The 25641-nt window shown below is 36.6% G+C and overlaps 1 protein-coding gene across 9 annotated transcripts; it reads left to right on the top strand.

Moving 5' to 3' along the window:
* The first annotated feature begins 454 nt into the window (after window positions 1-454).
* Window positions 455-24603, top strand: BROX (BRO1 domain and CAAX motif containing). Of its 9 annotated transcripts, none has more exons than XM_087933898.1 (14): window positions 934-1076; window positions 5098-5158; window positions 7167-7298; window positions 7397-7503; window positions 9527-9623; window positions 10663-10758; window positions 12353-12425; window positions 13024-13129; window positions 15120-15209; window positions 15679-15764; window positions 18615-18696; window positions 19201-19351; window positions 21339-21498; window positions 21771-24603. In XM_087933898.1, the coding sequence occupies exons 3-14, from the start codon at window positions 7198-7200 to the stop codon at window positions 21855-21857; spliced, it is 1236 nt and encodes a 411-aa protein (XP_087790024.1). In that variant the 5' UTR covers window positions 934-1076; window positions 5098-5158; window positions 7167-7197; the 3' UTR covers window positions 21858-24603. The 9 variants fall into 9 exon arrangements, with proteins under 9 accessions (XP_087790029.1, XP_026551503.1, XP_087790024.1 ...); XM_087933900.1 differs by having other exon boundaries at window positions 937-1076; window positions 5101-5158; XM_087933899.1 differs by having other exon boundaries at window positions 938-1080.
* Window positions 24604-25641: the final 1038 nt, after the last annotated feature.

Raw genomic sequence — 25641 nt, forward strand, 5'->3', positions numbered from 1 at the left:
TCCAATCCTCTGCTTAGGCAGGAAACCCTACACTTCAGACAATTGGCAACCTCTGGCAAACCGCTACAACCGAAAACTGCAGAACTTTCGAAAAAGCCCCAAGACAGCAGAAAACATCACCCCGTTTAAAAAAAACGTGGCTTTCAATGTGTTGCACCTAGAAGCACGCTGTTACAGAATGCATGTGCATTATGAATTCTTTCATTATGATCCTGAAAGAGAGGAATATATATGGTATTCTGCACACTTGTTATTCTCTGCGTTTACCTGAACTGTGAGGAAAAGCTTTTGCAAATTCCAAGTTCGCATTGGGACGGGGAAAATCAAGCCTCACATATTCTTGCTTGGAGTATAGCTGCCTCGACTTACATGCGGTGAGAATGGTTCCGCTTTTATGCGCACTAGCTTTGACAACGCCCCTTGCCAATAGCCTTTTGATGCGATGCGTTGCGTCACCAAAAGATGCTTTTAAATTTTCTTGAGGCTCACTTGCTGCTGCTGCTGCTGCTGCCGCCGCCTCTCATCATCACAAGTCAGATGCATCAGGTCCGCCAGGCTGCCATCCCTTTTGGTGGCCCTCTGGCTTTGCACACTCACCGCACTTTCTCCTTCACGCCTCTAAGTAAGCCAACAAAAGGGTGGTGGTGGGGACCTGATTAATCACTACTTTTCTGTATCTAGGAACATGTAACAGGTGCAAAGAAAGCAATGATGATTTCCATCATTCTCCACCAGCTCCTTATATACTGACTTTCGGAGTCAGCTAGTCCCTCTGCTTCGTCGAGTAATTGAGCTGGCATAGAAAAACCATGCACTCCTTCCTTCATTCACGCCTTGGCGAGACGAGACCCGCCCGGCTCCATTTCGTTGCTACCATTACACGCGAAGCGCTTCCGCCCGGTTCGCGAGATCTTGCCAGGTCCAGGAAGGTCACGTGATTTTCGGCTATTGGCGCCTAGGGAATCGGGCGGGTTTCCTTGGTTTTTTTTTTTATTGCCGAGGTCACCCTACAGAAGTTATCCTTTAACTCCTCTACAATTTTTGGATCTCTGGCATAGACTAGAGAATCTTCCGAGGTGGGTGAGTGGTTAGGAAGCTTCTATTTATTGTATCGTAGGCGCTTGTATTTTGTCTTCTCTCCTTATACTGCACCTGAACGCTGGCAGTGATGAATCTTAGCGGCTTCCTGCTTCTCCGATTGTTTCCACCGTCCAGCCTTGCACAGACAGTTGGTCATGGAATTAAATGCATTCAGTGTAGTGATTTACCTTTAATTCTTTTGTGAAATATGCTCAATTGAGAGTTAATTTCGAAACCAATGGCTGTTGTTTTCCCCACGTCCTTGCATTCTTAAGCTTTATTTCGTCTATTCTTATATATACACGATCAATTGGATATTTCTGGGCCACTTAAGGACAAAACCATATTTAAGTAGCTATTACTTCTCCTTTTCCGCTTTTCCTCTAAAAGATTTCTTACTCTCATTTTACTATCACGTTCCACAAACCTCTCGACCTCCAATGACAGCACAATTTCGAGAACGGAATAGAACTAAACCAATCATTTCCGCCTTTGTTGCAAGACTTGAACCTTAAACCATTTGTGAACATGGTAAATCGTTTTAACTCGGACTGCTTTGTTCTTCCTCCGCTTGTTCGTCGCGTCCTTTTGCCTATTGTTTGGTGTTCCAAGACAGGAAAAAGTTTGGGGGGGAGGGCGACTCTGTAAAATAGATGTAAACAGAAGCCCTTTAGGCAAATAGAAGAGAAGCAGGCTTGATGTCGCTATAAACAGAGATGGAGGAAATGTGGATACTTTATATAGTACGGGAGCAGCTCGTTTTAAAGTGGGTGCAGTCTTAATTGAGGAAATTAGGATGGTATTTTCAGGAAGGGGATATGAACATAGAATCTCGGGCTAAACAGCGCGTAGGGAGTGTGAGAAAATAAAGGGTTAGTCCCTGGCAAGCTACTCGGGATGTTTACATCGCAGTTGTACTTAACGCAGAGAACAATGAGGCTTGCCAGCTATGAGTGGGCGTGGCCTCTGGCCTGTAAACCCAGCGGGGCTTCCTTCCCTATAATCAATGAGACTACTTAGAAGTGCCAACGATCAGTATGGGGAAAGAGGCTGACTTTGAGGCTTAAGGAAGTCCCGTTGAGACCTCAGCAAACGAATAAGGTTGGGGTGCATTTTTTAAACAGTGGGTGAAAACCCAAAGAAGCCGGATTTACATATCCGATGGAAAGCCCATTCGGATTGGCATACTGCTTCCTACTTGTACCTAGTCGGTTGTGCTTAAGAGTTTAGCTGGGAATTGCTACAAACTGGCATCAGTGTGCTTCGCTGTAGCGCAGCGTCTTTCAAATATATAGATTCCAAGGCCTGTCAGTCCCTGTCAATGAGAGTGGGACTACTAATCCCGAAGCACAAGGGAGCACCAGGTTTCCAATATAGCTGAACCCTTCTCAAACCAGCACTTGGCAAAGTAATTGATGATAGCCGGAGAGAAAACGAGAGATGAGTTTATTCGAGGTTATCCCCAAACTGAATAGCTTGCTGAAATGGGTTTAGGCCCCACGCTTTTGCCAGTCGAATGGAAGAAGGCTGGAAGAGGCGAGTCTCTTCCCTCGCAGGGAAGCTTGGCTGGGCTTGCTTTTCAGCAGAGCCCCCGAGAGGTGGGCTTGGGCCTTGCCGCCTTCCTTTCATAATTCTGGGGATGCGGCTCCACCTCCTGAACTAATTTCCGTAGAGCTGTATGGCAGTGGCTGCTGCTGACAAGAGTCCGCTGGAAATCGAGAAGGTAAATAGAGCAGCTCCACCCTAAGCAGAGAAGGCGGAGATCAAATATGTTTTTGGGAGAGGCTTGGATTAATGCTGGACGTGGAGCTGTTCGCTTTGCTGTCTGCTAGGGAGGAAGCTCAGTTACTGTAACGCCAGAGAAGGCCTGTGTGTTATAATATATGATGGGCAGAATTTCCGAGCACTGAGACAAGCTCTTTTTAAAGGTTCCGTTTTTTGTTTTTTAAAGCAAAAGTTCAATACAGGTAGTCCTTGATTTATAACCATTTGTTTGGTGATCATTCAAAGTTAGTGGCACTAAAAAAAGGGACTTAATGACCAGTTTTCACACTCATGGCCACTACTGCATCCCCATGGCCACATGACCGACATTTGGATGCTGGGCAAGTGGCAATGTATTGGATGGTTGTAGTATCCTGGCAAGCATAGTCAGTGGGGAAGACAGATTCACTTAACCATGTTACTCACTTAACTGCAGTGATTCACTTAATAAATATGGCAAGAAAGGTAGTAAAATGGAGCAAAATTCACTTAAAAACTATCTTGCTTAGCAACAGAAATGTTGGGCTCCATTGGGGATGTAAGTCGAGGACTATCTGTATATGAAGGAGTATTACCTTGCCTCTTTTCCTTTATATAGAGTTTTAGATTTTGGCTGTTGTGTTTGAACCGCAACATGGGAATATTTTGATTTATTACTATGACTACGTGTAGTCAAGGCAGGATAAACAACAAGGAAAATCTTCGTCTTGTTCAAGTTTCTTTCTGGGACTACTGATCAAGCAATGTCAGAATTTTCTTATGGAATACTTAGAGAAAGGAGGCAGACTTATTTACTGTATTGCATTGGGAAAATATCTAAGGCTATATAATACAGGTAATCCTCGACTTACAACCATTCATTTAGTGGCCATTCAAAATTACAATGCAGTATCCCAGGTTATGTGTTCACCTTTTGCTATTTTCAGACAAGCAAAGTCAATGGGGGAAGCCAGATTCATTTAGTAAGCATTTTACTCACTTCACTGCAGTGATTCACTTAACAGCAGTGGCAAGAAAGGTCATAAAATTGGGCAAAAAAACTGTCTTGCTTAGCACAGAAATCTTGGGTTCAGTTGTAGTTGTAAATCAAGGACTACTTGTACAGTATGTCTTACCCTGGATCCAAAGAATCCATTCCATTCTTAAGTCTTCCAGTTTGATACAATATAATATTACACAAATCAGTCATTCTTGAAGGACTTTTTAATCAGCAGAAGTTAAAACGAGTACTGAATAGAAATTACACTCTCCTCTGATATGAGATTTTAAACTTATTCCTTCAAGATTATTAGATCAGGTTGGTATCCTAAAAAATAAAGATGAGCTCATTTAGGAGGATAACATTGACAGCTATGAAGTCCCAATAGCAATTCCAAAATAAATTATCCTGTTAATTCTGAAAACAAGTGGGATATGATACTATGCCCCAAAAAATTCTTCCTTCTATAGTAGATGTTGCCAGTTGCCAAGCACTCAAATTGTGATCACATGATCACAGTGACTTCAAAGATGGGTCACAAGTTACTTTTTCAGAGGTTGTTGTAATTTCTGTGCAAATGGAAATAATATGGGGCAGTCAGATCAAGAAGGGACTAAAGTCTACTTGGAGCAATATACTATGACAATTAAAATAAGAATGTATTATTTTAAGATCTCCACCATAGAGAACAGGCCAACATTGTTTTTCTGCACTAGGCAGCTTTTCTGCAATAGAATGATGGGAGTGGAGACACTTAGCAGTTGAGAGTTTGTTCTGGCAAATTGCTGTTCTTTGCAGATAAAAGCAAATTCACTCAACCTGAAATTCATTGTTGGTTGTTCAATTTGCCTGACAGAAGGGGATTCCATTCATTTTATTCCCTTGAGAACCATCTGAGATATGTTGAACCTAGAGATTGATTGGTTCCAAATTCTGTGGACTGTGCATCTGAGTGATTTTAATCTGAATCCCTTGTGTCCCAGTTCATCATTGTAGTAGAGTATACTGGCTCCTTATGTTCTCTTGGAACAGAAACTGATGATGTAACCATGACAACCCCTACAGTTCTGAATTCTCTTCAATTTTTGGATCTCAATGATGAAGAGTACATCTGAAGTGAGGGCCAACCTTTCTTGGCCTTTCCTGGCAGATTAAAATGTTCAGAAATAACTGGTTCTATATTTACTGGATAATTAATGCTTGAAGGTATATGTTTTCCTGCTTAAAAGAGGCAGTGATATGTCTGTCATTAACAAAGTGTTTCTTCAATCTAGAAGAGTTGAGCAACTGTCAACCATTTTCAAGGAAGGACAGAAGGAAAAAACTTTGTCCCACATAAATATGAATTTTTTCTTTTAAAAAAAATTGATTGAAGTTTTAGTAAATGTAATAAAAACAAAGACAAACTAAACTAGAAGAAAAAAATATTCAAAATCTGCAGAAAAAAGGTAAAAGAAAAAGGCAACAATGGCCAATTTTCATCATACCAAACATAAACTAATATGCTAGCTTTTAACTCTCTTTTAAAGTTACAAATAAAAAAACTCTTCTCCCCTCAGCCTAATTTATATACAATGCAGAAACCATCTTCATCTACCACAGTCCTAGTTCAGCAAAAAGTCCCTTGGGAGATATCAGAAATAGCAATGTAGTTTATCACTGGTCAAATAGTCCAACTTTGTAATCTTTCTTTTTTGCTCTGCATAGTCCTGACTTTTACATAATTTTTATGGCATTGCAGAATTTCAACTTTCATCACCTGGCTTTAAAGAAGCCAAGATTAAACTTTTCTACAACTTTAAAAAGAGTCTTCAAAGATTTCACTTTGAAGTTATCTCAGACAGATTAAGTATTGGAGGAATCCGGACACAATCTTCTTTGTAACTCTCATAAAAAAAGCCATCATCTAGGATTGCTTGTCACAGCTGTTCCATGTCCAGTTCCTTTTCTTGATTGTCTCTATATAAAATTAAAACTTTTAAACTTTAAATATAAAGATAAAAACTAACAGAAATGAATATAAAGAAAAAAAAGAAAGAAAAAAGTACAAGAAAGAAAAAAGTTGAAAAATAGAAGAAAAGAAAAAGATAAAAAGATGTGACTTCCAAGATTCTTCACATAGTGTTCTTATGAAAGTTTCAACCACTGCTGACAGCAGTGATGTCATCTGATGTTTAAATCTGTGGGAGAAGCAAAAAAAAGTATAAAAATAATAAACATGTGAAAAAGAGTCATTAAAAAAAACTATACACACCACTGCACAACATAAGAACTTCATTGTTCTTCATGAAAGACATTTTCTCTTTCCCAGCACTCAGAACATATCTGCATACATTTCTGACAACACAACAGTTTGTCTTAGCAATCATAAGACATTTTACAATATTAAGGGATGCAAAGGCTCTGCAGAAAACAGCTTAAAGCCGTTATTTTATGAAGCTATTCTGAAAGTTATACTAGAAAGTAAAAAGTTATTAATGATTGATAGTTTGGATTCTACAGCCAAATAACTCTTGTTTGGAAAAAAATGTTTAACACACAGAAAGTAGACCTCAGTAGAAAAACATATTTTAAATTCATAAATAACACTAGTCAGTATTTTACAATGTTATATTTTAGAGTTGGTCATGTTACAAATAGCTCTACTTTCTCTTCTATTAGCTAAGTGAACTTCAATTATCTCTGCAGACATATTTCTTTTCAGCAGACTCTAAGGGAGAAGCAACAACTGGCTGTTAATCATGTGAAAATAATGTGACCCATAGCAGAAGTGCTCTATACCCAGATCATATCCATAGTCCCATTCATCTTTGGCAAACTGAATGAAAATTAGTACTTCCTGAAAAGGAGCAAATGCTTTCAAACTCTGGTCATCATTAGGAGCATCTACAATGCTTCTCAAAATTCTATTGAGATTTGCATTTCCTTAATTTTAATTTTAAAAAAAGTTTTAGGTTTTAATTGTTTATGTTTATTGCTAATATTAATACTAAACAAGATGTAACTACTCGTATTATGCCACCTAGAGTCACATATGTGATAGAAACAGTTATATAAATTGAATTAATAACTGTATTGATTATTCTTAAAACAAATGATTTTCTTCCACAATTGTTAATCAGTGCTGTACTCCACAACTAATATAATATTTCATATAGGTCAATCCTTTATATGTTTATTTAAACATCTGGTTAGGTTTATTTTCTGTCTCTAACAAATATGTGCATATGTGTGTGTCAATATCTTTCCATAGAAAACTGTAATGTATTAAATAACCAGACTTTTAAGTGTTGTATTTGTAGTTATATATAGAATCAGTAACTTTTTCTCTTCTTTATTTTAGTCTTGCTGTATTCTAAACTTTTAGGAAGAGAATGACTCATTGGTTTCATCGAAACCCTTTAAAGGCTACAGCTCCTGTCTCATTCAATTACTATGGAGTAGCCACAACTCCAGCTGCGACAAAAATCTGCAAGTAAGTGATTGTAAGAACATATGCAAAATGTAAGTTAATATGAGAAAATAGTGCACATCTTTGATATATCTTTTGGTCTTTTTTCCCCTTTAATATAGTGATTTAAGGTTATCAAGAGCACGACTCCTGGAACTTTTTACTGATTTAAGTTGTAATCCAGATATGATGAAAAATGCAACTGATTCCTATTTTTCACTCTTGGAAGGTAAAAAAAAGCTCAATTATTTGGGAGGGTGAAGTTGCTCTGACTATGCCGTTAAATTTTAGTGACCCAATTGCCAAAACCTGATAATGGTGAAGTAAAAGCTGCTAATGTGAAGTGTGAGAACACAAAAATCAAAGTGTAAAACTAGAGCTTAAATCTTAAAAAACACTTCACATATTTTTCTTTAAAAATAAGAACAGCTCCTCACCCACTGATAAAGAGGAAGAAAATAGAAAATCCCCAACCAAGCCCATGTCATTGACGCACTGCACAATGCCATGGCTACTTTATTTTCAGACATTTCCCCCCTTTCTCCATATTAATTATAATCCTTGTTTTCCAAAAGGTTGCATTTCCTTTTGTGGAAATTTCACGACATTGTGTAGAAATAGGGCACTGATACACATTATCAGTGATCCAAAGGCTGCTTTTGTGATTGATCAAAGATGCTTAATGTGTGTTCAGTAACTAGTGGAAAACCATCAGACTATATTTATCACAGAGCTGTTTATGTGAGCAGAGAGCTTATTCTTTTAATTTTCAAGTTAGATATTTTTCCTTGATTTCAGAAATGGAACTGGCCATCTAATTCTGGTATTATTTTAATTATGATAGTGACAATTCTCTAGCTCCACTTCCAAGACATTTTGATGACTAAAGAACACAAGGAAGATGAAAGTGTCTCTGATTTGCAGAAAACTGCAAAAGGATTAAAAAGAAGGAATATTGCCTACTATTTCATTATTTGTCCAAAGTTTTTATAGAAATCAAAAATGTTTTCATTAATTCTTTCAAAAAGCTTTGAAAGAAGAAAGAAATCACACACATTTCCCTGGTTTCTTCTGTTTTTCACCACAGCAATGCAAGGAAAGGGAAACACCACTGCTCCTTCATACCCACTCATGAAATAAACAACTACAGAATTGCCTTTTTTCTCAGAGGCTTCTGTGGGGGGGGCAAAATTCTCTGAATACAGTGCTGCTAATCTTTTTCCTGAGTGGATGCCAGGCATAATTGATGGTCAAGTACAGTTTTGCTGTTATGAATATATTGTGGAAGATAATCCTGGGGTTTTCAGTGATGTTATTGTTTTTAGTAATCGAAGCACATGATAAAACAAATCGGTTAAATTGGAGGGATGAAATAGCAAACTCTGGTTGAATTTTTTGCACATGTACAAATCGTGAAATGTACTGAAATATCTTTATTTAATTGATTTATCTGGCCACCTGTCTTGCAAATGCAACTTTGAATGGCTAACAGCCTATTAAAATTCTCCATTAAAAATAGCAAAAGCCTATAATGTTTGCCACGGAAAAGCCAATAAACACTCAACAATAATAATAGTTCACAGGCTGTCTAACCAACCAACCTCTAGGGTGGAGTACATGGAGGTTTTCCAAAAGACAAATGGAGTCTAGATAATGCAGCCTTAGCTACGTAAAGATTATCTTTTGGAAAACAAATTTGCAGTTAGTATGTATAGAGTATATGCTGTATGTTATAATATATAAACTGAATCTCTTCCATGTAATGGGGCTTCACCATCTGTTCCCCCTGTCTTTCAGAAGACATTGGGAGGGCTTCTGGAATGATACAGGATAATGTAAGACCCCCCACATGAGCAGAAGGGCTTTCCATTTGCATCAACTTCTTTTGACACAAGGGAGCATCATTCTCTTTCTTTCCCCCCCTATACTTAGTGCATTGTCTTACTGGGCTCATTTCCTAGAATTCTTTGTCTGATGTTGCTCTGAGGGTGGAATGTCAATTACTTTGAATTTAACCAAAGAAATTATTGAAATGACCCTCAAGTGTAGTGTAAAACTGATCCCTAATCAGCTAAAAGGAATCCTGAGGCTAATTTTGAATACCAGGCATTTTAAATGTTAAAAAGTTTTATATTAAGTCACATTATCAGTAGAAAAAAATAAAGAAAAAACATTGAAGACAAAATGATTATTTAAAGTACATTTTGATTTGTAGGGGATGTGTTATTTTAATATTGGCATTATTTTAACAGGCTTTATATTTGCCCTGGATAACTCTTCACAGGATAGCAAACTGCGATACATCCAGAATTTTAAATGGACAGACACGTTGCAAGGACAAATACCAAGGTATACATATAGTATGCTTTTCAAATTTTAAGGTAGTTCTTAGTACAAAGAGTATTTATTTAGCATATGGCAAATACATGGACTTATAGTCGTTCAAATGTTAATGTCCAGTCCACCCAGCCATTCAAGGAGAGGGTAGTCTATGTTGAAAAAATCAGACAGTACAAAGAGTAACTTAATGGGTTACCAAGATGATGTTATGGAATTTTTAAAAAATGCTCTTACATTTCTTTCATACATTGAAAGAGCCATCTTACAACAAAACATATTTTATCAGTGGGATCAGCTGAAATCTTAGTTTGCAATTATCTCCATGTGTGATTTTTGTTATGACTTTATCTTTCTTTTTTCATTGTCTAATGGGCTATATTGTATATACAAATACAACTGATTAATAAAATTATTGTCCATATTACTGGCAAGATAGTGATACTTAGAAGTGAATATATGTTTTGTAATTTTTAATGTAATTATTTCTTAACATATCTCCTTGGGATTTGTATAATTAAAAACAAGCCCTTTTGCGACAGTATATACTTAGATAAATTAATTTTAGTTCAAGATGATTTTTAGTATTATATTGGATCAAGCAAAGTTTCCATTTCTATAAAAAAACCTGTTTGTAGTTTAATAGTAGTGCTCAGTTAAACGTTTTAAAAGAATGGTGGTAACTTGATTGACTGCTACTTCAGTATTTTCATTCTGAAGGGAAGAACTGTAAAAACACTGTACTCTGGACATTCCTGACCAGACAAAAACAAAACACGAATTAATTCAGTCAGAACAATTCCACTTTTCAAGCTGTTTAAGTTCTATGTAAACATTTCAATACTTTGGAGGTTTGCTCCCATGATTTGGGGTAGGAAGGAATGAAAAAGAATTAAGCAGCACTCTTTGAACTCAATGTGACATTCCTGAAAAGATACTTGGTAGCATTGTGTCTTATGTCTAAAAGATAAGTGGAAGTATTGCAAAGTTTTGTACTTCAGAAGTGTTATAAACTCTGCAAAATTCAGATTGTTTTCCTTTCTTCCCTTAGTGCCCAGCAAGATGCTGTGTTTGAATTAGTTTCTATGGGATTTAATGTGGCCTTGTGGTACACTAAATATGCATCAAGATTAGCTGGGAAGGAAGAGTAAGTATTTTCACTTTAATTAGAGTAATGTCAGAAGATTAAAAACATACCTTAAGCCCATTTGAAATTGGTGGGTTTGGTTTTGCTAAACTGTTCATAGGATTGCAGGCTAAATTGCTATTGGGAGTAAAACCATTTCAATCTGTACAGTCTTCAACTTTCCTATTGTGAAACTGCATGGGCCCAGCCTTATGCTTGAATTGCAATATCAGATTGTAAAAGAGAGTAATAATTTTTGTCTAATTATTTGGGAATATTCTCCTTATGTAATGTCCTACATGAATGACATCTTCTTTTCAAAATATGTCCAGAAAGGTGATTTACTTGTCCCGAGAATCAGCAGTTGATTTATTTAGAAAACTGATTTATGTATTTTAGTAGTTCAGTCTACAAAATCCAACAATTCTGTTGCTAAGCAAGACAGTTAAGTGAGTTTTGCTCCATTTTATAACCTTTCTGGCTATAGTTGTTAAGCGAATTGCTGCAATTGTTAAATCAATGATATAAGTGAATCTGTGTTCCCCATTGACTTTGCTTGTCCAAAGCTGGCAAAGGGTGATCACGTGACTCTGGGATACTACAATGGTCATAAATATGAACCAGTTGCCAAGCATCTGAATGTTGATCCCAATGGGGATATTGCAATGGTCACAAGTGTGAAAAATGGTCATAAATCACTTTTTTCAGTGCTGTTGTAACTTTGAACAGTCACTAAATGAACTTGTAAGTTGAGGACTACCTGTAGTTGCAGGAAACCTGGCTGGTATCACTGTCTTAGCTTTTAGATACCAAATAAATCATTTGGATTAGTAATGAATACCTTATGTAGTAATTTAATTAATTTGATTAAATAACGAATGCCTAAACAAATAATTCCCTCAACACTGTCAAACTATTTACTAAGTCTGCCTTACTATTACTGTTAATCCTCCCATCCTTCCTTCTCCTTCCACTTATGACTGTATGGTTGTAATGTTGCTTGTATCCTAATGATTTTATTGACTGTTTCCTAGTATGATTTGCTTATTGTACCCTATGACTATTAGGTGTTGTACCTCATGATTCTTGATTCTTGACTAATGTATCTTTTCTTTTTATGTACACTGAGAGCATTTGCACCAAGACAAATTCCTTGTGTGTCCAATCACACTTGTCCAATAAAGAATTCTATTCTGTTCTGTTCTGTTCTATTCTATTCTATTCTATTCTATTCTATTCTATTCCATTCCATTCCATTCCATTCCATTCCATCCTGTAAAACATTAGCCGCTGTTTTGCTGGAAGTTATTCCAGTTAAAGTACAAGAGTACTGTGATAATCAGACTTTTATTCAGCAGTGTGCATCACAATTCTGCATCCTAGAGTAGACAATAATGGGTTAGATGGACCAAAGAGGCTTACAATTGTTTTCTGTATTATTTAATTGTTTTTCTCATTTCTTAGAAATATATTATTTGCTGAGCAAATATGAAATAAGGAAACAACACTTGTAGAAATAGCAAAAGAACTTGGCTAGCAATAATGTTAAGAAATTTGATGGATGATGTTTAAAACTCCTGAAGTATTTCAATACTAATGAATTGCTAACATTTAGCATAACAGAAGATGAAGCAAAAGATGTCCATCGCAGTATGAAAATAGCAGCTGGGATTTTCAAACATTTAAAGGTAAAACAATTCTCTTCCCCCCATTGCATTTTTTTTTGCAATCTTGAATGCAAGATTAAAATAGCATTTTTTAAAGCTGGCGTAAAAGCCTGAAAAAAGAAAGGTAGCATTAATGAATAATGGATAGAAATATGCAGTGCATATGTGGATTCTGAAACATTTTTTCCAAAACATTTCTGAAGCATGCACAGCTCTTAGTACTCATCTTAGAAGTAGCTCATTAGGATTCACGTGTTGTTTAAAAAGGCTTATTTAATTCATAGGGTTAAGAATAGATTCAGATGCTCAGGTAGAATGCACAGACTATCTTCTTAGAATTGTTTCACCTTGAAATTTACATGGTAGATGCACATGTTCCCCATTATTCCTTGCTTAGATAGAAAGTTTTAAAAATTCTTCCTTAAACAGTGTTCCAAAAAGGAGATTTTAAAATATTAGATGCGATTCTTAAATCATTGATAGATATCTGGTAGAATGGTTGCAATTTTCATGTGGGTATGTTTCGTAGTTATTAAATTCTCATAAATATTTAGTTGCTTCATTAGTTAATTAAATATAGCCACTGTTTTCAATACTGAAGTGCTTTTTTTTCATTTAGGAAAGCCATATCCCTAAATTGATCACTCCTGTAGAAAAGGGAAGGGATTTAGAAGGTCGACTAATAGATTCCTATATTATCCAATGTCAAGCTGAAGCACAAGAAGGTATTTATGCAATATTACTAACTTTGCATCTGAGAAATGTTGGGGGCTTCCTCTTTGAGGATTTTAAAACAATTTGTTCCTCTGGAGAACCAAATTGTAGAACATAGTCAGACATAATGTATTACGTTGGCCCGTAATTCCTTTCAGATGCAGCATCCATGGAATTATTAATAAAAAGTACAATGTAATAAATTGTTTAATAACAGGCACGTCATGAATTTCAGAGGGGAAAAAACATCCCAAAATGCAAGCCTACCCACATATCATAATACTTGTCCAGCACAGGTGGCAAAAGTATCTCTGATAATCTTAAAAATCTAACAACTCCTCTAGCGATGAAGTGGTGAGTTAGGAATTATGTTCCAAGTTTTAAAATGGCAGCAGATCTTTGGCTTAGTAAGTAATTGACAACCATGCATTTGCTTAGATAGAGATTAACCTATGCATAGATGCTTTACTAGATATCTCACATTATACAAGCAGAATTCCACATAGAAAACAAAAATAGTTTTTTATTTAGGATGGATGCGATAGTGTCACAGAAAATGGCAAGCCTTATACTACTTACGATATAGGCGTAACCCCATTTTTTAATTAGTTAATGTTCACAAAGTATTAAAAAAGAAATCTGGAATCCATAGCACTGCATAGGGGCAATGGTTTCAATAGCCTCTTCCATTTCTCTACTCCATAAGTCAGTGAAGTCAGATAGCATCATTGACTCTAGTGCCTGGACATTCCCTATGAACATTTAAGAACATCTGTTTTCTCAGTGAAACCATTGCCTGTACAATAAATATGCTTTAACACCAAGCTTCACCAGATGGGAATCTATATCATGAGGTTAGTGTAACCATTCCCCTTTTCCAGATATCCAGGCCACCTCCACTATCAATGTGCCACAGCAAATTGAAGTCTTGCTTTGCATGCTGGCATCATGGGAATCTGAGTCAGACCCAAGATTCGTAAATTCCCATGAATTGGAACATTTCCATTTCCATCCTCCTGTCTGTCTACTGTAGGGACTTCTTATCCACACATACATACAATGAACATGGAAATGGAATTGATTATAATTTCACACACAAAACAATGTGCTTATGCAACAATCCCATTCTCCAAACATTAGAATATAAATTCAAGGCAGACATTCACTTCTCACATAGGCTGGTGTCTCAACTCAGTTCTCACAACGTTAGAAGTAAGAAAAAAGAGAAAGAAATATACTGCTTTTATGCGTTTAACAAATTGTCTGTCATGGCCCTGTCGGAATCTGATTCGGAGGGGGAGGCCGAGCAGCAGACAGGGAGTGGGAGTGTGGCTCTGTTGGCTGTGGAAGAAACTGGGGAAGGGCAAAGGCTGGCTGGGCAGAGCAGGGGAGAGGGAGAGCAAGGGAGAGGGAATTCAGAGGAAGGCCCAGCCCTACCCCTTCTTCATCCTAGGGCATGCAGGGAGGAAAAGAGAAGGGAGCAACGTGAGTTGCGTGGCTTACGGGGGAGGAAAGGGCCCTGATTCCCTTCATTAGCTGCAGCTGGGAACCCAGTGTTTAAAAAAGGAGGCTGTGCATAGCAAAGTTGTTGGGAGCAAATCGTGAATTATCTGGTATCTTCGAGGCTTATCTGGGTTCCTGGTGTCTTCTGAACTGTGTGTGTTTTGCTGGGCTTTCAAGTCTTCAATTCCTTCTCCTGCCCTGTCAAGTTCATTACTGCAGCGTGGTTTGTGTGGATTTTTATTTACAGTTTGTATGTGCTTTGTTTTCGGACTCAATTTCCTCCACTTAAGACTGTTCTTGGGAGAGTTTTTTTCTCTAGCCGAAGGTAACTTGGACATTGGAGGCAAAGTTGGAGGTATTAAAGGGACACTTCTTGCTTATTTGACTGTGTTGCCTTTGTGCCACGCCCCGGGTCATCACATTGTCCATGTTTATACAAATAGAGAAATAAATGGAATGCAAGGAGATGTTTACAATAGCTTCTTATTTTTGTCTTAGTGACAATTGCCCGGGCTATTGAGCTGAAACATAATCCTGGTCTAATAGCAGCCCTGGCCTATGAAACAGCCAATTTCTATCAAAAAGCAGGTATGTTATTATTACTTACTTAAAAGTTGATTAATATTTGATACCAGTTTTAAGGTGTAGAATCTTACCTGTGGACAGAGCACCAGGGAAGTACCATGGATAAAAAATGAAATCTGTGGCCAAATAAACTAGCTTGATCATTATTTACTTGTTTTTATGGTGACTGAAGGCAAGAAGTCAGCATACATCTTTCACTTTTATGGCTTGGAATATATCTCTGATTCATGGACAAATGTATCTTTACAGACCATGTTCTGGTTTTAAGCAGGGCTTTAAAATACAAGATGGATCGACAATATCAGCAAGTATTGCAGGCCCAATTGGTAAAAGAAAGCTCAGGACGGTATTGGTTGTAAACATGCGGAAGAGGCCTTCATCCTGCATTGGATAGGCAATGGCTAAAATGAAGATGATTGCAAATAAATTAATGAATAGTTACTATTTTAAAAATAATGTTATCTTTTCCTAGATCAAACGTTATCTAGTTTGGATCCTGCATATACAATGAAATGGAGAAAATACCTTCAGTTGAAGTCATGCTTCTATATGGCTTATGTAAGTATTCAGGGTTTTAAAAACAATTTTCAAACAATTTTCAAAGTGCTATTAAATTGTTATATAAAATAGCAATCTGTGTTATTCAAGCAATTTTGGTAAGTCTTTTAGAGCTCATGTATTTATAAAATCAAAGGCAGCTCAACCCATAATGATTCTGAAACAATAAAATCCAAAACAATAAAACATAGTGACACCAGGGGATCAATATACTTAGCATTTTTAATATAGATGTGTTCTAAAGGCACTCAATACCCTGAGTCAGAGCTTGGGGGAAAAGCCAGGCTTTCAGAACTCCTTTAAAAGACAGCAGGATCCAAAATGCTCTTATCACCAGGAAACTGCTATTCCAAAAGCCAGGCCTTGGGACAGAGAAGACATGCATCCTGGGACCTATCAAATGCTACGTTTTAAAGGTGCAGCCTGGAGTTTTCACCTCCGTTTAATCTTATTGGACAAACAGCAGAAGACAAGTGGTTTTTAATTTGCACATACAAGCTTTTCCTGGGACTAAGAGTGAAATGTAGTAGACCTTTGATTTAATCTTGATTTAACTTCAAGACTTTAGATTTAATTGACCAAATCTGCATATCTGAGTTTTATCTGAATTTCAAGCAAGCATACTTTTCTTTAAATAGTGAACCAAACCAGCTGTTTGGCAAATTGGTATTTGCTGCTTTCTTTCAAAGAGCATTCCCTGTTATCTGTAAAGTATATTTTTCATGTATATTCTGTTTGAAAAAATCCCACTTACCGATTAATAGTAAACACAACAGTAAATGATAAATTTAAACCATTTGAAGTAATGGACATTTATTTGCCTCATGAGTCTGTTTCCGCAAGGGAACAGTACAGTGTTGTGTCAAATAAGGAAATAAAATATGGCACAGTATACAGGTGAAACTCGAAAAATTCAAATATCGTGCAAAAGTTCATTTATTTCAGGAAGGCAACTTAAACGGTGAACCTAATATATGAGATAGACTCATTATATGCAAAGCAAGATAGTTCAAACCGTGATTTGACATAATTGAGATTATTATGGCTTACAGTTCATGAAAACCCCAAATCCACAATCTCAGAAAATTAGAATATTGTGAAAAGGTTCAATATTCTAGGCTCAAAGTGTCCCACTCTAATCAGCTAATTAAGCCATAATACCTGCAAAGGATTCTTAAGCCTTTAAATGGTCTCTCAGTCTAGTTCAGTAGGAATCACAATCATAGGAAAGACTGCTGACCTGACAGTTGTGCAGAAAACCATCATTGACACCTTCCATAAGGAGGGAAAGCCTCAAAAGGTAATTGCAAAAGAAGTTGGATGTTCCCGAAGTGCTGTATCAAAGCACATTAATAGAAAGTTATGTGGAAGGGAAAAGTGTGGAAGAAAAAGCTGCACAAGCAGCAGGGATGACCGCAGCCTGGAGAGGATTGTCAGGAAAAGGTCATTCAAAAGTGTTGGGGACTTTCACAAGGAGTGGACTGAGGCTGGAGTCTGTGCATCGAGCCATCACACACAGACGGATCCTGAACATGGGCTTCAAATGTCGTATTCCTCTTGTCAAGCCGCTCCTGAACAACAAACAAGCGTCTTACCTGGGTTAAAGAAAAACAGACCTGGTCTGTTGCTCAGTGGTCCAACGTCCTCTTTTCTGATGAGAGCAACTTTTGCATCTCATTTGGAAACCAAGGACCCAGAGTCTGGAGGAAGAATGGAGAGGCACACACTGCAAAATGCTTGAAGTCCAGTGTGAAGTTTCTACAGTCTGTGTTGATTTGGGGAGCCATGTCATCTGCTGGTGTTGGTCTGCTGTGCTTCATTAAGTCCAGGGTCAACACAGCTGTCTACCAGGAGATTTTGGAGCACTTCATGCTTCCTTTTGCAGACGAGCTTTATGGGAATGCTGACTTCATTTTCCAGCAGGACTTGGCACCTGCCCACACTGCCAAAAGCACCAAAACCTGGTTCAGTGACTGGGGTTACTGTGCTTGATTGGCCAGCAAACTCGCCTGACCTGAACCCCATAGAGAATCTATGGGGCATTGCCAAGAGAAAGATGAGAGACATGAAACTGAACAATGCAAAAGAGCTGAAGGATGCTATTGTCACATCCTGGTCTTCCATAACACCTCAGCAGTGCCACAGGCTGATAGCTTTCATGCCACGCCGCATTGAGGCAGTAATTGCTGCAAAAGGGGCCCAAACCAAGTACTGAGTACATATCCACGCTTATACTTTTCAGAGGTCCGATATTATTCTATGTACAATCCTTGTTTTATTGATTGCATGTAATATTCTAATTTTCTGAGATTGTGGATTTGGGGTTTTCATGAGCTGTAAGCCATAATCATCACAATTATGACAAATCATGGCTTGAACTATCTTGCTTTGCATGTAATGAGTCTATCTCATATATTAGTTTCGCCTTTTAAGTTGCATTACTGAAATAAATGAACTTTTGCACGATATTCTAATTTTTCGAGTTTCACCTGTAAATACCCATTTTCATGCATGTTTTTTTTTCTTTTGCTATGTGCTAGGATAGCTGAGAACATAAAACAAGTACTTTTCTTTTTTGATGGATTGTACTTAACTGCCATATATCAAAGTCTTCTGCTACTGTAAATGTGTTGGTGAACATGTGCAGCTAGAACAGCCTGCCTTTATTTTGCAGAGTACCATAACAGTAAGAGCTATAGAAACAGCTAATTGCTCTCTCTTAGCTCTGTGTCTTCCAAATCTTGAAGTTCACTCTTCTTCACTCTTCTGCCCTCACTGCTGAAGCAAGTAAGGGATTAAGGTAATTTCAGAGCATGCCAAAAATATTAAAGAGAGTCTTGCTTTCCCCAGGCTTTTTGCTACCATGGTCAGACCCTCTTGGCCAGTGATAAATGTGGCGAATCTATTAGGTCTCTACAAGAAGCAGAAAAATGTAAGTGCTCTTTCATAGTTTATAGAATAAAAAAGTGTTTTCCCCTCTTTAATTTCTAAAAATTAAAACGAAAAAATACTCAAGAAATCATACATTTGAATAATCAAAGCAGAACTTTAATTCTTGAGAGGTGTAAGGATTACTGTGATAGATTTTCTTGTGACAGTCTAATCTGCAGGGAGACGATCGTGTCCTGTTTTTTAAAAAATATATTACAATATATGTTCATAAAAATTGTGGTTTTGTTTTTATAATCAGATTTTGAATGAAAAACATAACAATAAACATAAAGCAATACTCTTTTTTCCAAAACTTGTTCTTTTTCCAAATAATTGTAGCTGCCACCCAACTTCCCTAATATCCTTGTATCTGTCTTAATATTTTATTGACTGAATACAGCATCTTGACTGAATACAATAGACTATAAAGTGAAGCGCTGCACTTTATTAAAATTGTACAAAAAAGTAGGAAGACTGTAGACTGACTCTTTGCTTTCTTGTAAAGTTTATGCCAAGGCAGAAAAACTATGCAAAGAATATGGTGAAACCAAAGGGCCGGGGACTACAGCGAAGCCATCTGGACACCTCTTCTTTCTGAAATTAGGAACTGTAGTGAAAAATGCCTTAGAAAAATCTCAGCGAGAAAATGGATTCATGTAAGTATATTTGTAATATCTTTTTCAAACAAATATAGTTTAGTGTCTGGTCTTTTTAACATATTTAATAAATTGATAAGACCACCCAATTTTATCATATTTCTGGATGGCATATAATCTCAGACAATATAAAGGCAAAACATCCAGGAAAAAATCATAAACTCTAGCAGACCAATTATTTTGGGAAATGACATTCACTATAATCAAAATCCTGGGAAAGAGCCAGGTTTTAAGGCCTCATTTAAATGAGGTCAAAGGGGAGTCATTCTAGAGGATAGGTGCTGAGAGAGAGATGTCCTACTTCCTGGGTCCCATCAGATGACACTGGTAATAAATGGGACTGGAGAATGCCAATTCTGTCTGAATGGTATGGACAGACAGTAAAGAAAACAACCGGTCTCTCATATAATCAAGTTCTGTGCCATGAAGGGCTTTATAGGTAATAACTAGCACTTGGATTGTACACAGAAGCTCACTGGTAAGTTCTGCAGTTCATGAAATAACTATATTACATGGGCATACAATGAGATGCCCACAACTGTCCATGCCACTGAATTCTGGATTACCACTTCCAAGTGATTCTCGAGGCAATCTCCTTGCAAAGTGGAATGACAACTTCATGGCTTTTCTCATGGAAATTATCACATTGATGGAATTATCACATTGTCTGCATAAAGCAGTACAGATATATATGCCCGTTTATCCCCTAAAAGTGAGTCCAATAAAGAACATATTTACGTACCCCATTATTGGACTGCCTCAACAAATTATTCTAGAGAGACTATGGGGGAAAACCTGAGGCCTAATCTTGAAAGTCAATTGGCAGCCCTGAACTGGTCAGTCTCTTTCTCAGCCTTAGGAAGGAGGTAAATGGCAGGCCACTTCTGAAAATGCCACTAGGAAAACTGCATGGACTCATGTGGGAGTCGCCAGGAGCCAAGCCTGGCTCAAAGGCAATGTTCCCACCCCACTCTACAAATATGTTTTAAGGGAATGCTATTCTAAGATTTTCCACTAAAACTCCTTAGAATTAAGGAATTAGCTAGAGATAGTATTGCTGATTGCAAATCGATCAGTGAGAGATTTGCTTCAAATCTATTGCCTTATAATGGTGCAGACATACAGTAAATATTTGCGGATGTCACTGGAAAGTGGAACTTTCCTGATCCAGATGCACAATTTTGTTGAGGTTTGCCACTGGCATCAGGGTACTACATCAACAAATTGCCCTTGGGAACCTTGTGGAAAGTAGTTTTTCTCAAACCAGATACTAGCTGCAATGACAACTACAGCAAGCCACAGTTACAAAGCGATGACAACAGGCACCATAATGTCAGAATGCAAATGTAATGATATGATAATATCTGATACAGGTACAGTTGCAGTACGATGTAGGTACATCATTTCTCCTCCTTGCCTGCCAATTCTTCCCATCTTTTCTCTCTGTCTTTTTTTTTAACTAAACAACGTGTGGTTTCTTCACTGAAATTGTGTGTGTGTGTGTGTGTGTGTGTGTGTGTGTGTGAGGGAGAGGGAGAGGGAGAGGAAAGGAGGGAGAGAGAGAGACTGACTTGCAATGTTAATCACTTCTAAAAATGAAGCAGTTCTACCTTGAGCAGAATAATTCTTTAATTCTACAATTAACATTATTTAAACTATAATGTTTGTATAGTATAATGAAAATTAGATTTTTTTCTCTAACATTGACTGGCCACAATGAAGTAATTTGGGGAATCAATTTTCCATTCAGCCAGTTCTAAAACCCTTCTTCGTCTTGGATTCTGTTTTGACTTATTTGTAATGTGGTTATAAAAATAATCTTCAGTGTGTTTAGCACCTGTCACATTTGTGAAAGTGGAGTACAGATTGTGAATTGCATGTAGTTAAAATTATGTGAGCTATGTGTAGCATTAATTTACTCCTAAACTAGACAGAATTACGTGGAAAAGAACTAGGACTACTAACATTCAAATTGGTTTTCTTCTAGTTACTTCCAGAAGATTCCTCCAGAGGCTCCTCAGCTTGAGTTGAAAGCAAACTATGGTCTAGTTGAGCCGATTGCTTTTGAATTTCCGGCTGTGCATGCTCAGTGGTCCCCAGAATCCCTTGCTGCATTTGATCTCACCAAAAGGCCAAAGGAGGACAGTGTAAGAACACAAACAGGTTGCTTTTTTTCACCAGTGTTATCTGTATTGTTCAGTTTTTATATTGGTTCTTTCTTACTCAGGATAAGAGAAGTGCTAGGGATAGAGGGGAAGGTGACACAGTCTTGTGAAGGATGGGGTTTTAACCTTGTCTCAAAGGCTGTGTATTGAAAAGCTTAAGCTTTATTGCCACATTTTAAAATAGATATTATTTCAAATTTACTTTATTGTACCCCCAAGGCAACATCATTTTTCTACTTTTCTTTTATTAATAGGCTAAACCAAAGGCAGAGGAAGAAGTAAAACCTGTGAAAGAACCAGATATAAAGCCTCAAAAAGACACAGGATGCCAGATCTCATAAGACCCTCAACTGCAAAGAACCACTCCTTGTAAACTGCATACTGTAAACTTTAGGGTTATTATTGCCTGACTTGTGTGCTAGTTCTTCTGGCTGCTTTTACTGTAACAAAACATTTTTTTCCAACTTCATCTGTGTATGTGTGTGTATGTGTACACACCCAAACACACATATATACACACATCTTTTCATTGGCTGGGTTTAGTGACTTTCTTTCAGAAGAAAAAAATTGAAAGAGATTAAAGCTAGATTGGAAGAGATTTGGGACCACAGTGGATGTTAGCATTTAGATGAGCAGGCATTAGATTCTGGAACAAATAAGGGTGAATGCAAGGGATGAAATTGAGGCTCTATTTGGGGTTTGTAAGGTATGCACTACAATGAAGCAAACAAGACAATGTATTAGCTTGTTTTAAAGACAGATTATTCAAGCCTCGAATTATTCAGAATAACCCGTATTTACAAACAAGAGGAAAATACAGTTAAGCACAGGAAAGTTCTAGACTAGGGGTGTCAAACTCGTGGACCCGCGGGCCAGATGCATCATGCGCTGGCCACGCCCACCCCATTTTGCGAAGGGGAGGAAGTCTCGATACATCACGCAATGACAACGTGACGCAGCAAGTTTGACACCCCTGTTCTAGACAGTATAAATTAAGTCTCTGTAGGAATATAGATTGCTGCCGTCTTTGCACTTCAAATTTTACAAATGAAATAAGATTAAAAGTGATTTCAAATGAAGTTTGATTCTATGAGGTTGCTCTTTGTGGAATCACTTTTAAGTACTGCTGTGTCAAATCAGCAAAGATGTTTCACTAAACAGTGGAGGCTTTACATAATAAATATCATTTATTAAACATTTAGAATTATGACACAAGGTAATGTGAAAAAAAATTGAATAAAAAGTATTAAAGCATGCTAACAATGGAGAAACTGCTGCATAAAATGAGTTTTATTGATGTAATTGGAAAGCTAGATACCAGAAGATTAAAAAAGGTGATGCCAAGAGCAAGTCTTATTTGGCAGTAAAAGCTGAAATGTAAAAAACATACTTTTTATCTCTGCTTATTGGTTTCCACCTATGTTCAAATGTGGGAGATTTGTATTGTAAGACTTCAATAATAATATTTCATGATATACAGAATTACAAACAGGGTTGCCTTGAGTATTTTCTTTGTTAACAGTACCATATATCTTCCTCATATACATATGTAATTAGAAAGTTGCAGTATGCAATTTGTTGCCAACAGTTGTGTATTTGCTGCCAGCGATAAATGTTGTTTTCCGACATTAAAAATATCATTAATAGATAAATTATAGATAACAAATGTTTAAGGAATTTTCACATGGAATTTGATTAAATTTAATTTCAAAGTGGAAAACCAATTGATATGTGCTTAGTATAATTGACATCAAATCTGTTAATTTATATATTGGATTTGTTTATGGTAACCTGTAAATTTCTCTGACTTGGTTTTTGAAGATGGTGGGAATATTTAATGTGACTTAGAGGATATCACTTAGCATCTATGAGAATCCTTACTAAGGTCAAAATGTTTAGGCACTTATTTTGTTACATTTATGTTTATTCATTAAATTGATGTGCATGCCCTATTGCAATCCTACATTTTAACTCACCAAAAATCAAGTCAATCTTTTCCTACTTGCTTAAAATAAAAACAAGATAAATCAGTAACAAGAAAATATTTGAATTATGAACATAAATTTGTTCTGTATTTTACTAGATATGTAAAAATATTGAGGATATCTAAGCACTTCTTAATAGTGACCAAATATAATTGAGTTACACAATGTATAGTGAGGAACTATAGTCTTGATAAACCTTCTGATTAGTAATAGATTATATTACATTTACAGTTATTGTATGTTTTGAGAATATTTATTTATTCAGTTCCATACATTTACACAGCCATGTTTTGTTTCTTTAACAATTAGACAAAAGATTACAGTATTTATCAGTTTCACTATAAATATCTTTAAAAAGGTTTGCAACCATTAAAAAGTATTACAAAATATAAATGACCTAATCTGGAGCCATCAGATTTTTAATGTATTTATTTTTTTGAGGGAAGGAAGGGTAAAAACTTTTCATTGCATCTTTGTTAAGATTTCCCAAGTAATTAATTATTGGTTAATGATTTCAGAATCACTACCTTTAAAAAAAGTGTGGACCTGATCAATAATTAGGATGGAAACACTGGGAACCTTACATAAAATTGGAAGTTGAAGTAATACATATTTTTAAAAGGCTTCCTAGCGCATCTACAATTAGAATACAATATTTGTGATGGTTCAACTATTTTAAATTAGTTTGGCTGTGTGTGCCATACACGCATGGGCACAGAAGTCCAGACACACATACACTTCTGTCTTTTTCTGAAAACTCTTCAGCTATATTATGTTTAGAATATGAATACATTAATTTTAATGCTTGGCCATTGTAGAATGCAGACAAATGCATTTCCAAATGCTTCTTCAATCCTTGTTGCATTTTGTCTTGATCTTGGCCTTTAGGCTTTAAATATATCAATAAAATATAAATTAAAGTTCTCTTTACCTTGTTTGATATTTCAAGATAAAGTGTTTACCATTATTTTGAATCCTATATAATATAGAAAATATGATTCTTAATGATATATAACATTTTACACTCCTAAGTTATATGTATGTGTATATAAAGGTTTACTTTCAACCAATGTACTTTTCTCATTAAAATGATCTAATTATTCAATATCAATATGTTCTTAATATTTTCAAATTGTTTCTTTGTATGCTTGCAGAATTTTTAGACTTACTAGAGCTGGGCTTGGTATCTATACAAGATGGAAATTGGACATACTGTTTTTTACATGTTGAGCAGCTGCTTTTTATACCTTTCTGGTTAAGAAATATATGAACTAAGCCTAACACTGGCTTAAAACAGTTTTATAGAAGCTATGTAAGTCTGATAACACTTCATACATAATAAAATGACTGGCATATTATTTTTCCCAGGAAATTATCAAGAAACAAGTTGTCCTAAATATTAGACTTAATTACTGTTTTAGTGGGGATATGCCTTTGAGTCAGTTTTTGGTTCCTGGTAGCTGCTTGGACAAGTCACTGCAGAGTTCTTGGCAAGATTTCAGAAGTGCCATTACCTTCTTCCTGGGGCTGAAAGAGAATGATTGGCCCAAGGTAACCCAACTGCTTTGTGCGTAATAGCAATAGCACTTACATTTATATACTGCTCCATAGTGCTTTACAGTCCTCTCTGAGCAGTTTAGAGTCAGCATACTGCCCCCAACAACCTGGGTCCTCATATTATTGACCTTGGAAGGATGGAAGGCTGAGTCAACCTTGAACCGATCAGGATCGAACTCCTGGCTATAGGCAGAATTAGCCTGCAATACTGCATTCTAAACACTGCACCATCAGGGCCCCTAAAGTGGGATTACCACTCATAGACTCCTGCTTTCTAAGCTGATGCCTTAACTACTATAGTAAACTGGCTCTGTAGCCACTGTTACTGAAATTACTATAATTCAATATAATTTAATATATAGTTAAAACTTTATTGGATTCAAGGAAGCTGGTCTAGTAGGTGGAGGTCATAGAAAATGTAACTTTTCAACTCAATTTTTTCTTACATGTCTCAATGTGACATTTACCTGTGAAAATCAAATACAAAATACTATTACAACTCAGTGTTGAATCACTATAAAGAGAAGACACCTTTGTGAGACTTTAGAGGTAAAGCAAGGAGTTAATTCGAGTGGGAATATCT

This window comes from Pseudonaja textilis, chromosome 1, assembly GCF_049901715.1.
Source record: "Pseudonaja textilis isolate UNSWEBS1 chromosome 1, rPseTex1.2, whole genome shotgun sequence".
Classification (NCBI taxonomy): domain Eukaryota; kingdom Metazoa; phylum Chordata; class Lepidosauria; order Squamata; family Elapidae; genus Pseudonaja; species Pseudonaja textilis.

Coding starts and splice junctions, on each gene's coding strand:
- BROX (XM_087933903.1), top strand. CDS start 7,198: ATGACTCATTGGTTTCATCGAAACCCTTTAAAGGCTACAGCTCCTGTC. Junction 7,299..7,396: donor GCTGCGACAAAAATCTGCAA/GTAAGTGATTGT, acceptor CCTTTAATATAG/TGATTTAAGGTTATCAAGAG. Junction 18,697..19,200: donor TCTACAAGAAGCAGAAAAAT/GTAAGTGCTCTT, acceptor TTTCTTGTAAAG/TTTATGCCAAGGCAGAAAAA.